Raw genomic sequence first — 12173 nt, forward strand, 5'->3', positions numbered from 1 at the left:
GAAAGCAAAGCCTAAACTGACACTTGGAAAAAAATAGTAATAATCATGACATTGACTCTGTAAAACAGTTCGGAGTGTGCAAGGAGTTTTTACATCGTACATTGTTTGACTTCAACTGGTTCTTCTACCTAGCTTATTATTCTAACTGCTTGTAAAATCACTGCAGAGCCAAAGAGCTTTACATAGTCACTTATTTGGGTTGCATCCTCTTTACCTACCTCGTATTCAGGGATTTCTCTGCTGTGCAGAAGTAGCTTTGAACCCAGTGGAAAATAACACTGAAAGAGAACAGCTGGGCTCAAGGAAGAACTATTTCAGTGGATTTTATCACTGGAGACCCTCCAAATATCTAGAGGTCTTTTCTTATCCGTGCCTAGTGGAGCCTTGTCTTGTAAAAGACTTGGACCTGCTGCCCACTGCTGTCTTACAGCAGGTCAGTAGTGGCAATTTATGTAGAATTAAGACCTCCTCTTCTTCCTCATCATCCTGAATCCTCATCCAACACATGTGTCAGCTCTCCCATGGGATTCCATGTTCTTTTTTTTCTGCCTCAGCTTCAGAAAGGATCTGTTTTCTCTCATCATTTTCCCACTTCATTGTGGTTCAGAAGCATACTGCATTTGTCAAATGCATGATGTGCCTTCACCCTACAGCTTTCCTCTTAGGTGATTTGCTACTAGGCAGTGATCTCTCCACTTAGGTAGAATAAAGAAAGTGAGATAGGAAAGAAAGAAGGAAGGATGGATGGTTGGATGGATGGATGGAAGGAAGGAAGGAAGGAAGGAAGGAAGGAAGGAAGGAAGGAAACAGCTTAGATCTGTGGACTCTGGGTTTGGGCCATTTTTGTTGAAGACAGGCTGCTCTTATCTGATTTGAACTTCCACATTCTCAGAATGAGAAATAAATCTTTATGCAAAAATCCAAGGGTTAGTTTTCAGGTGTTTGAGAGGAAGCCTTGGTCACTAGTGTTTTGTTGTAAGTTTGGGGTGGGGAGGGTTGTCGTTTTGACTAAGGACAGTGACTGCCTCTGGTTTACACTTCTCTTTCGAAGTTTATTTTATGTTTTGTTGTGGTTTTCAGATTTCTCATGGTTTGGATTTGGGAAAGTAAAATCAAGACAAGGTGTTGGTAAGTAGTCACTCCTTCTTTGGATAAAGTAATGAGTTGATGTTGTTTAATTCGGATGAAACTTCTTAGATCTTGTGTATATTCTTTGGCCATCTACTCATTTTCTGTCTTCCTCGTTTCCGATTTCTTGAAGAAGGAGGTCCAGAATTTTTCCAGAAAAGGCATTAGTTTTGCTAACTGAGTAAATGGTTTTGCATTTTTGTAGTTGATTTGCTTTTTGTCCTGTGGGGATGTGTCAACCACTATCCCAGTTCTAAGTTGTGATGTATTTTTCAGAAGGGTAGTGACATAAAACACAACTACATTACGGCTCATAGTGCATAATTGGCTGACTAGTCAAGCCAGGACAAGTTTGGCTCTTAACTTTTTTCCAGGGCCAAGATGTAAGAGAGTTCTGAATTGGTAAATCAGCTGTTCGTTTATGACCATTTCTTTTTCAAAACAGATTTTCATGTCCAGATGCTGTGATTTGTGCTTGATTGCATTTTAGTCCTTGTATTCAGACTGTGTGCTGACAATGGAAAAGCAGGGTTTGTGGCTTACAGAATGAATACAGATGACAATTTCAATCATTAGGATTGAAATCAGGTGTGATCTCCTGGAACTTCCAAATTGCTCAGTCTTTTCTATGGGTACAGAAACAATTAAGGAAAATTGCACAGAAGGCATGAAAAGTTGGACTGTTATATATCATTCATGTGAGTTTCCAAGATCTGACCATCACAGACAGATTGTCTTGGTTGGTATTTCTTTTGGTAGCAAGGTTGGCTATAGTAGAATTGCAGAGTTGGAGAAGTGTATGGGTATCAGGAGCCGCCAAGTTCTGAGCCATCTGTCCTATGCTTGTTCATCCTGTACATATAAAGGAGCCTCCTTCCTATCCTCTTTAGAACCTGACATCAGATCTTGAGCTGTTAAACAGACTCTGTCTATCCAGTGATTCACAAATTACGAGTAGACTGAGCCCAGGTTGAGGCAGAATGGCCAGAAGGGTCCTGGAGCGGAAAAGTCACTCTGACCCTTACTAGTCCCACAAGTTCTAAGACAAAAGCTCTTAACAATCAAACAGAAAGTGGAGATGTGACAATGTTGGAACATCAAGCTCAATCAGCTCGGGACTTCTTGGCAGTTCTCCTGGGACAAAATTCAGACATAGCCGATCACAGTCACTTTTCCAAGACATCAGATTTTAAGATGCCCTGTTTTAGGATTTTGTGTCAGGTGTGTGTTGTTTGTGTGTTGGGGAGTGGGGAGTGAGAAATACTCCCAGGACAGTGCTGTGTAAGAGTGTCTTCTTTTCACTAAATAGCACATCATTGAAGCCACTTAAATATTTCTCAAACCAGTTCATAATGCAGAAGGGTGCATGTCCTCAGAAAGCTTCAAAAATATGGTCACAGCAGAGAGCATTCTTCAGAGTGCTGCGGCTACAGACTATGAGAAGTTTTATTATTTTTCAGGCATCATGAGGCCAACACTTTAGGAAACAACTGCCACTGAAAAGGCAGTTTGATGCTCACAATTCCCAAGAGAGGACATACCATGCCACAGATGACTGCATAGGAAACCCTGGTCAGTCAAGGCAGAGGGAGTAAGGGGAAAACATGAGCAAAAGCCCTTATTGTGGTTTTCATGGGAAGAGACAGGGGAGGTAAAGTAAGTAGATTTAGGATTGGCTAGTTTGAGTATGAATTTCAGTGGGTTTTGAATCATAGGGACTACCGAGTTTTCTGATACCTACCTTGTCCTGGGGTCATTGAGACAGGTATTCAGTGGTCTGGAGTGTAAGGGCCACATAAGGAAGGTAGTGTAATGGGGCGCAACTTAAGAACAGACCAATCACCACTGAGAAGTCCAAATTTGAGTCTTTATTAAGCTGGCCAGTTGACTGTCTCACACAATGCCCCAAAAAATGGCTATTGGGAGAACAGCCTCAACCACAGGGTCATAGGGGTTCTTATACCAAAAATCACATCAATCATAAGAGTCTGTTGCTATGATTCAAAATTACACATTAACATCATGAGATCATTGGCAGAGGGGGAAGTGAGTCAAATTGACCCTTACCTAGGAACAAACTAAAGAATGGTTACTAACATCCATACAATTACTGTTTACATGGTACATTGTTTAAGAGCAATAGGAATCAAAAGAGAGCAATTCTTACTACATAGGAGTTGCCATTGTAAATTATTAAACATGTCACACCAAGTAACTGATGATGGGCACAGAGGTGAGGTGTTCCCATGGGAGAAGCTTATTTCCTACATAACATGGAGTCTCAGAGCAAAATGGAGTCTGTTTAGTTATTTCCCTTACAGTCTGGCCTATAACATTCTCATGGAGTCAGATCTGTCAGCCCATCACAGTAGTTGGGGGTGTAGACTCTGTATTGGTTGGTTTGCATATGAAAGGTATACTTGCAGACAAGGTAGTTACTATCTCCAACAACAGGCTAGCCCCTGGGGGAGACCGATCCTCCAGTGTAAACAGGGCCCCAGACATCAGAACATCAGAATCTGGAAAATAAAAAGGTACTGTTAATACAGCTGCTCAAGAGTGACAGTCCCTCCCTTCAACTTGAAGGCATCGTTGGTATCGAGAGAAGGAAATTCTTTGCTTAGTTGATCTTCCTCCATTTTTATCACTGGAAAATAAGTCTACATTAGGTTTAGAAATGTCATATGCGTAGGATATGTAGCATCTCTGATAAAAGAGAAAAATGCCTCTTTGCACCTAAGACATTAAAATAAAAATGGACTACAAATGTTTCCAGGCGTCACTCAGTCATTAGAACTATCTACTCCAAACTCAACAAGTATGCGCATACCCAGCAATTGAAAACTTTATATTAATATTATAAAACATTTTTTAAGTTCTCATATGAATTTCTTTAACATGCTGTGATGTGCTTCTGACTCTTCTGACTTTTCTTGCTGTCTGCTCAAATACATGCACAGACACACAAAGACACATCCCGTGATATGCACAGACAGGCTGCTGTCAAATTATATAGACATTCATTGCCCCTGTGGAGAGCTTTTTCCCCCCTCCCAACTTTGCTGTGCTCTGCATTCCATTATTTCAAAATGTTCATAGAAAAATGGGCTTAATTCTTGCAACCTTGCCAACCAAATCGATCTCCAGGTTTTGGAACATCAATAATGAAGGAAACGGCACTTGAATTAATATGCTGCTTGATGAATTGCTGAGGTTTGTGTTGCTCTGATTTGTCAACAGTGACTTTCTGCAAAGTGAAAAGGCTTTTGAAAAATTACCTTGATGTTTTATACCACTTCTATACTTAATTGCTTAATCCCCATCCCCAAAAAAGAGCCCATTCCCTTACGATCTGTTACATGAGTTGGGGGGTTTAATTGGAAAGGTCAGGGGAAGAAAGGAGTGTCCTTAGATGGAGAAGGAAAACCAGAGAGCAAGTCCCTTGTTTGGACTCAGGGGAGGGCTTTACTGTGTACTTGCAGGTGATTCCTGAATTCCTGGGGGAATTACAAAATTGTCTTCTAGGTATCAACCTCCTCAAAAATGATTGAATGCTGCTATGAAGTTCATAGCCTGGCCTAGGTCAGAGGAGAATCAAAGAAGAAATCAACTGGGGTCAGTGTATTTTTATTCATCGCTTGGGATCCAGAAAAAAATATTGCTGGTCTTCTTACAAGGTGTGGAATTTTGTGAAAATGACCACTCTTACATTTCTGAGGATAAAGGTAGATAGAACCAGGAATCTGTTGAGAAATGTGCAGCCTTGACTGAGCTCCCAGAGTCGCGTGCTTTGGTAACCTCACAGGAGGGAACAACTGCTCTGGGGAGTGAGCGAGGGAACCAGCTGCAGGAAGGTTTTATGGACAACACCCAGAAACCTCAGCCTAAGGCATCTCCATTTCCTATTGCCAGCTAGAATCTGCATGATTGAGGCCTGTCAGGAAGCAAATCTTTAAAAAAAAAAAAAAAAAAAAGGATGGTAGGGGATGTTAGAAACAACTTGTCTTTATAGCTTTTTTGGTCAGGATTTTTCCTTTTTGCTAATTCAGATGAATAAGCCACACGTTGAGCACAACTGGTGGACTTGCCTTGGCTTTGATTGTGCCTTTTAAATTGACTGTGTGAGGACTTGTTTGCAGAATTAAGCTAGAGTATATCATTAAAGGCAACTTAAATGCACATCCCATTGAGAGAATGCTTTAAAAATTACATATAATAGCAGTTGGCTTCCTCCTGCATAGTTTGTTTAAGACATTACTAGCAGGGGAATGTCCAATTGTTATCACTACAAACTGTGATAATCCCCTTATGAGGAGGAGACACAGATCTCCGAAGTTGTGGGATGTATTATCATCATATTGTATAGGGGATTCAAAATTGTATCAAAGCCCCTGACAAAACAACGTTTGTTTTTTGGACTCGCTGTGCTTTTCACTGAAATAATTACGTGTGAAGGAAAAAGTAGAGAATTCATGAAGGCGCATCCAGGGGGATGGGGGTGGGGGCAGGTTTGGTTGAAACACATTTCCTTGCACAGCAAATAGTCATTCAGACTTTCCCTTCTGGACTATGGTATTTTTCTTGGCTGGGTATTTGATTCTGCCTTATCATACCCATTTTGTCTTTCTTCCTTATCCTTTTACTTCCCTCCTTCCTTGTGGCTTATGCCAGTAGTTGTGGCCAGTGTTCTGCTTCCACAGGACATTGCACTCATTCAGTACACTTCAAACTGTGTGTAATACATGTCTAAGAGGCTCTGTCTACTTCCCACCTATGGGGTAACTGTATTGTAACTGTTTTGAAGACTTCACATTGACCTTTATCTCTGAAAATCTATTTTCAGTTGCAAGAAGTTTGAGTTTACTGGTCAATGGATAAATTGTTTAGACAAGATACAGTAGAATGCATATACATTCTGAGGTTTTGGACTAAAAAAATTAAGTCTTGTATGAAAATGCTGTGATAATTTCTTAAAAACGAAGGACCTCCAGATAATTACAAATAATCTTAAAACTAAAGGCAAAGTAGATAAATTTGACATGGGGTTGATCGATTATTATTATTGAAGTATTTTGTAGACAAAAATGGTATGGGCACTCACAGAATATGGAGAAAAAAGAAACTTAATAGTAGGATAATCCAGTGCAATTCTAGTCTTCCAGTTGAATTTTATTTAGGAATACCAAATATTAATTCATACTAATGAAACATGTTAAAATTTATAGTACATTTTCATGTCATTAGTCTCATTCCAGTCTCCTAAAATAACAAGCAGATACTATTTTGCAGACTTCACAAATGTAAGCAAATGCACGAAGATGGTATATGACTTGTCCAAAGGGTGGAGATGGGAAACTCAGATATTCAAACTCCCAGCAAAACTTTCAGTGCTATGTGAAATGAATTTTAGTTTCACACTAGGAGTTTCAGTGACAGAGTGTTCCGAAGGTGTTCACAGAACAGAGAAAAGCTGCATACTGAATTACTGGAGAAGGAAGTGAAGAAATAGAAACCCTTATACACTGATGGTGGGAATATAAAATGGCACAGTCACTTTGAAAAACATTTTGGTGGTTCTTCAAAATGTTAAACACAGTGCTGCCATATGACCAACCAATTCTATTCAAGAGAAATGAAAATGTGTGCCCAACACAAATCATCACATGAGTGTTCATAGAAGCACTATTCCTACTAGCCAAATAATCCAAATAGCTCAAATGTCCTTCTATGAATGGGTGGATAAAAAAACTTTTTCATAAAATGGAGTATTATTCACCAATAAAAAGGAAGGAAGTACTGACACATACTACACTGTGGATGAATTTTAAGAATGTTACACTAGGGTTGGAGGATAGCTCAGTGGCAGAGCACTTGCCTAGCATGCTCAAAGCTCTGGGTTCCATCTCCAGCACCACAGAAAACAAAAAGCCAGAAAAACAAAATAGGAAAGAAATGATATAAAGGCTTCCAACACCCCCACCTTCTTTCTTAAAAAAGTGTTTTACTCTATTAGAGAAGCCAGATACAAAAGATTCCATTTACATGAAATGCAAAATAGGTAAATTCAGAGATGGAAAGTAAATTTGTGGATGCCTAGGAATGGGAGTGGGAGAATGGGGGGATTGCTAATTGGGGTGATGAAAATGTCCTAAAATTAGATTATAGTAATGATTGACAACTCTGTGAACTTGAAATGGATGAATTGAATATATATGAATTATAGCTGAATTGAAGTCATTCAATTACAGGAAAATATGTATACTTTTTCCAACTCCAGGCCCGGCTTCAGTTATCAGCAATGATGATGACTCTGCCAGCCCCCTCCACCACATCTCCAATGGGAGTAACACTCCATCCTCTTCAGAGGGTGGCCCTGATGCTGTCATTATTGGAATGACCAAGATTCCCGTCATTGAAAATCCCCAGTACTTTGGCATCACTAACAGTCAGCTCAAGCCAGACACATGTAAGTACAGCTGTTTATACTTATTGGCCTATTTGCTGCATAGCTGTATCAAAAAGTGTGTTTATCAGAGTCCCCAATAAGGCTGATGGAGGGGTGGGGTCAGTGAAATGTCAGGACTCTTGCAGACTTTGGCCTGGGGGCTAGAATCTTTATTTTGCTGGTTACAGAATTCCTAAGGTGTGTCTCCTCCTGGAACAGTGGGCAGATACTAACTTCTCTTGGGATCCATTTTCCAAAACCATTTGTCAATATGAAGTTGGAATCAAGGCATGCTTATCTTGAAAGGGATAGAGACAGAAAACAGAAGTATCATTAGAATGCACATATTTCACTTATAGATGATAGGTAATTGATGTAATTTAAATCTGGCTTGTTGAAAGTAATTAAAATGTGCCCATGAGGTAGTTGGGGCAGTATTGTGTTGCACACAGGTGGTATCAATTTGGGTCATTGTGTATTCTTTGTTCAGTACTAATTCCAGCATGAGGCCTTTTGTGATGCTATGACAGGAAAGAGACATTGCAGCAGATATTGCATGTGAAATATGCTGACTTTTATTTTTCAGAACTAGATTAACCCATTACACTCCATTGGCAAGCTTGGGATATTTTTCAGAGCCCCTTAGCCTATCTTCTGAGCCATTGGTCAAATATAAAATATAGAACACAGCCTTAAGGATATCAAAAAATAATACCACAGTGGACAAACAGGTTTTTGCTATTATAACTGCAGGCCTTCCTTCATACATGAACAAGGGCTCACAAGTGATTTGGGTGACCCAGATCCCAGGGGTTCCATGGCACTGAATGGGTATATTCCATTTGAATGTCCTTATCTTGTCTTAAATGTTACTCTCCTGCCCTGCCTCAGAGATGAAGTAGGACTATTGCAAAAGTAGGCTTTGGGACTGACTTTGTGCTGCAAACCCTCATGGAATGAGGACATGTAGCAACAAATAGCAAATCTGGGTGTATATAAGGAAACACCTGTAACTTCTTCCTCTTCATTCACGTTTGCTCCAAGGTATATTTAAAATTGGATTTGGGGTTATAAAGAATAGCATTAAATGATTGTAATGTGTGATACTGGGCCCTACTGTAGGTTTTAGATGAATTTGTAATATGACAAGATAAATAGAAAAATGTGTGTGAAGAATATTGAGCTCCTTGAACTTGAAGGTATTATTTGAAATCAAGGTGTTATTAATTCTAATCTTGTTATTATGGTGTGATCAAGATGAGTGGAGGTGTTGCTTAAAGTGAGCATTCTTTGATGAGGTAAGCATTCCCCAAATGTCCTTGAAATATCCTGCTTATTTAGTAACAAATATGGAATAAGACAAAGCAAAATGCTGTGATGGGAGAATCTCATCATTTTGATTGCTCACCCTAGGAATAGAGTACTGTGATGTCCTTGTCACAGCCAGGAACAGGCTATGTGATGCACTTCAATTAGCCCAGAGCTGTATTGTAATTGAAATTGACTAAAATTAACATGACCTCACAAAGTATGCTTTCCTTTTCAATGGAGGAAAGATAAAGCTGAAAAATCAAGTAAATACCATCAGTTCAACATGTTCAATAACAAAATGAATGTATTAGCAAGACAGGAAGAAAGCAAATAAAGTAGCAGATGAGATTCCTTGGAGAAAATGGGGCTAGATGGCTGCTGACTCTGTGGTCCCACCAGAAGTGCTTTCTTCCTTTAGAAAGGAAGTTTCCAAAGGGCACTTCCTTCATCTGGAGTCCATGGGGATTTTTGTAAACATTTTGGTTATTTTTGGAGGACTCAAGTTTTGTGGCTTGGCTACTTTGTGTCAGCCCCACTCAGAAGGAACTGGAAGGGAGTTGAGGAGAACTGCAGCCTCCCCTAAGGTCTGGCCTCCACCCAAGGCTTCAGATAACTGAATCAACATGTGGCTATTCCTTCCTTACTATGTCTTCTTGTTGGGTCCTTCACCCAACCATCCATTCCTGGCTTAGTATTCTCCATTACTTCTTATTTTATACCAGAAGAAATTTTCATTTTTCAAGACACATACATACTTTTTGATGATTTTTAAGAAACACTGAAGGTTAGACATCTCCCATGAATCCTTTTCAAAGAGATGGAAATGAAGAAATTTACCTTTATTCTTCCTTTTTACTCTTCTGTAAATGTCATTCTTTACTCTGTACTTTTTTCTCATTTATCTTCAACGTACCTGTTACCTGTTGTTGTGTAGTGAGGATGATCACCCTTGTGCTTGTGTTTCTGTAGTCTTGCATGGATTAGACTATAAGCTTCTGGATAGCAGCAACTTTATCTGTTGAAGCATTCCTTCATAGCATGTAACATTCTGTACCTTCATAGCATGTAACATTCTGGCCAGATGTTGACCAGATATGGCAATCCAATACTTAAATATTAATTACTAGCCAACTTATAACAAATAAACATGATTCATAGCCCTTTCCATTGGCTTTATTCCTATCAAACTTCCCCACATAATAGTTTATTTATTAGAAATGTTTTTAACAGTGTATCACCCAATTTAAACTGATTTAGAGAACTGTTTTAGCAGAAATAAACTTTGAGCAAAAAGAATCCTTTCTGTGGATATGCTAATTATAGTCATCCATAAGTGAAAACATTTTAAAATTCATGGACTGGTAATGCAGAGGGATCTGTTGGTATAGGATCTTGAAATTTTTGAGTTTAGCTTTTTGGTGATTCTTATTGAATACTTTAAATAAGTTAATTTCTAAATAACTCTCAAGAGAGGCTTTTCCAAGAAGTTGCATAGATGATATCTGAAAAGAAGAAATCAAGAGACAGTTTAGAACTTTTCTCATATACTTAAAGAAAACTATTATGTGGATAGTATATCACCTTCATCCTCTGAATCCATCAGAGGTTTGGGCCACAGACTAGCAATTTTACTTCTCTTTTCCAAAGCTATATGCAATTCAAATATATTGACTTTAGAATATATGCCTTATCTCCAGCATATGCTTTATGATCTCTGGCTTATTTCACTGAATTGTAAGAATCTAATTTAGATGCTGAATTTCAATTGGATGAATAACTATTGATTATCTATAATACTTTTATACTGTTAGGAGCTAGAGATTCAGTTGTAATGATGGCTTGTTCCCTGCCCTCAAAGAATGTCACTGTAGAGGCCTAGTAGTTAGATCACAACGTACTGTGTAACAGGCACTAAGACAGGTCAGGTTTGAGAAAGGTTCTACATCCTGATTACTTACAGAGACCTAGCAGGTCAATATGAGAATGAGGCTAGATCAGAAAAACCATATGGGGTAGGGAAGGCCTTGTGGAACCTAGGCCTGTTACTATAAAATACTCCATTTTTCCCAGACAGAACAGGTATTTATTGTCTTATTTGAACAGTTGAAGGTTTAAAATGGCAGGTGGGATAAATGTGAATATATTGGATTTGATCAATCATTCACTTTCTGTTTCTGATCCTTAAACATTTTTAGAGATGGTGCTCAGAGTGCCTTGTTCAAAGTGATACAGCCTCAAAACTTGCATAACTTTGCATTACAAAGAAAATAATAAGCAAGCAAAAGACATGATCAAACCAACCTCTTTAAATGATGTATAAGATTAATGAGAGATGATGATAGAATATATCCCCTGAAGTACTTTTTTAAAAACTATCCAGAGTTATGTGACAGTTTTCATTTACCAAATCCAGAGATGGTTTGCAGGATTTTAGAGCAATCTGAACAGGGATGAATTGCTCCCGAGCACTTTCCAATAGCAAGTCTGTCTACTTTATTGCAGGGCCCAGAGGTTCCCCCAAGACCGCCTGATAATTATTTGGTATTTGGAGGCTCCTGTGTCACTGCAGGAACTAAAGGAGGCTAAATCCATGCCTGATGGAGGAGAAGAGTTCTATGGTTATCTGCAAATTCTGGCCAGACAACATCTTGACGTCACTCCTTAGCTTCCATAATCTAGCCAAGCAAGAAGTTGCCTTCCCAAGACAAAGCAGTGTGCTCTAATGACTAATCCCTCAAAGTGCTATGCCACTTTAACTATAGACCCATCTCCTCGATCAATCAGGATGGCAAGATGGAGCTGATGAGCTCAGCAACATCAAGTCTGGAGTTGGTCTTTAATTCAACTAGTCTGTTTAGACGTGTCTGAAAACCTCATCGTCTTACAACATGGGGTGGTTTCCCAGTAGGATATACAAAGTTGACTCAAAGGCAGCTGTGTTGCTATACTCTCCTTGACTGCTGAGAAAGTTTTGGACAGGGTATAATGGAAACATACCTACTGAGCTGAAAAAAAAAAAAAAAACAACAAAATTAACCAGCAAAACCCCCAAATCGTCAATCTTGGGTTGACTCTCGTAGGGTGGGAATGCATTATATGCATAAACTTATTGTCATTCCTAAAATTGTGTCTTTCCTAGAGCAGCCTTGTAAATTAGCTAGGGTCCTAGGCCTTGGGCCTAAATTCAATTAGAGTTGTCTCTATGTACATGTATGTGTTTGTCCTTGCAGAGCATGCCCTCTATGCATACCTAGGGCTAATAACTCACTGTGACAGATACATATGAAGA

General features: G+C 39.1%; 1 protein-coding gene across 5 annotated transcripts in view; it reads left to right on the top strand.

Annotated features, from left to right (window-relative positions):
* The window catches only part of Ntrk2 (neurotrophic receptor tyrosine kinase 2), a 349269-nt gene that overhangs the window by 184055 nt on the left and 153041 nt on the right, over window positions 1–12173 (top strand). For 4 of the 5 annotated variants that reach the window (XM_047524198.1, XM_047524200.1, XM_047524199.1 and 1 more), the window contains one exon: window positions 7406–7594. In XM_047524198.1, the coding sequence (XP_047380154.1) occupies window positions 7406–7594 (189 nt within the window). Of the gene's footprint in view, window positions 1–7405; window positions 7595–11386; window positions 11852–12173 lie in introns of those variants that run through there. The other variant, XM_047524202.1, reaches the window with a different exon arrangement.

The sequence above is a fragment of the Sciurus carolinensis genome, chromosome 14 (assembly GCF_902686445.1).
Source record: "Sciurus carolinensis chromosome 14, mSciCar1.2, whole genome shotgun sequence".
Lineage (NCBI taxonomy): Eukaryota > Metazoa > Chordata > Mammalia > Rodentia > Sciuridae > Sciurus > Sciurus carolinensis.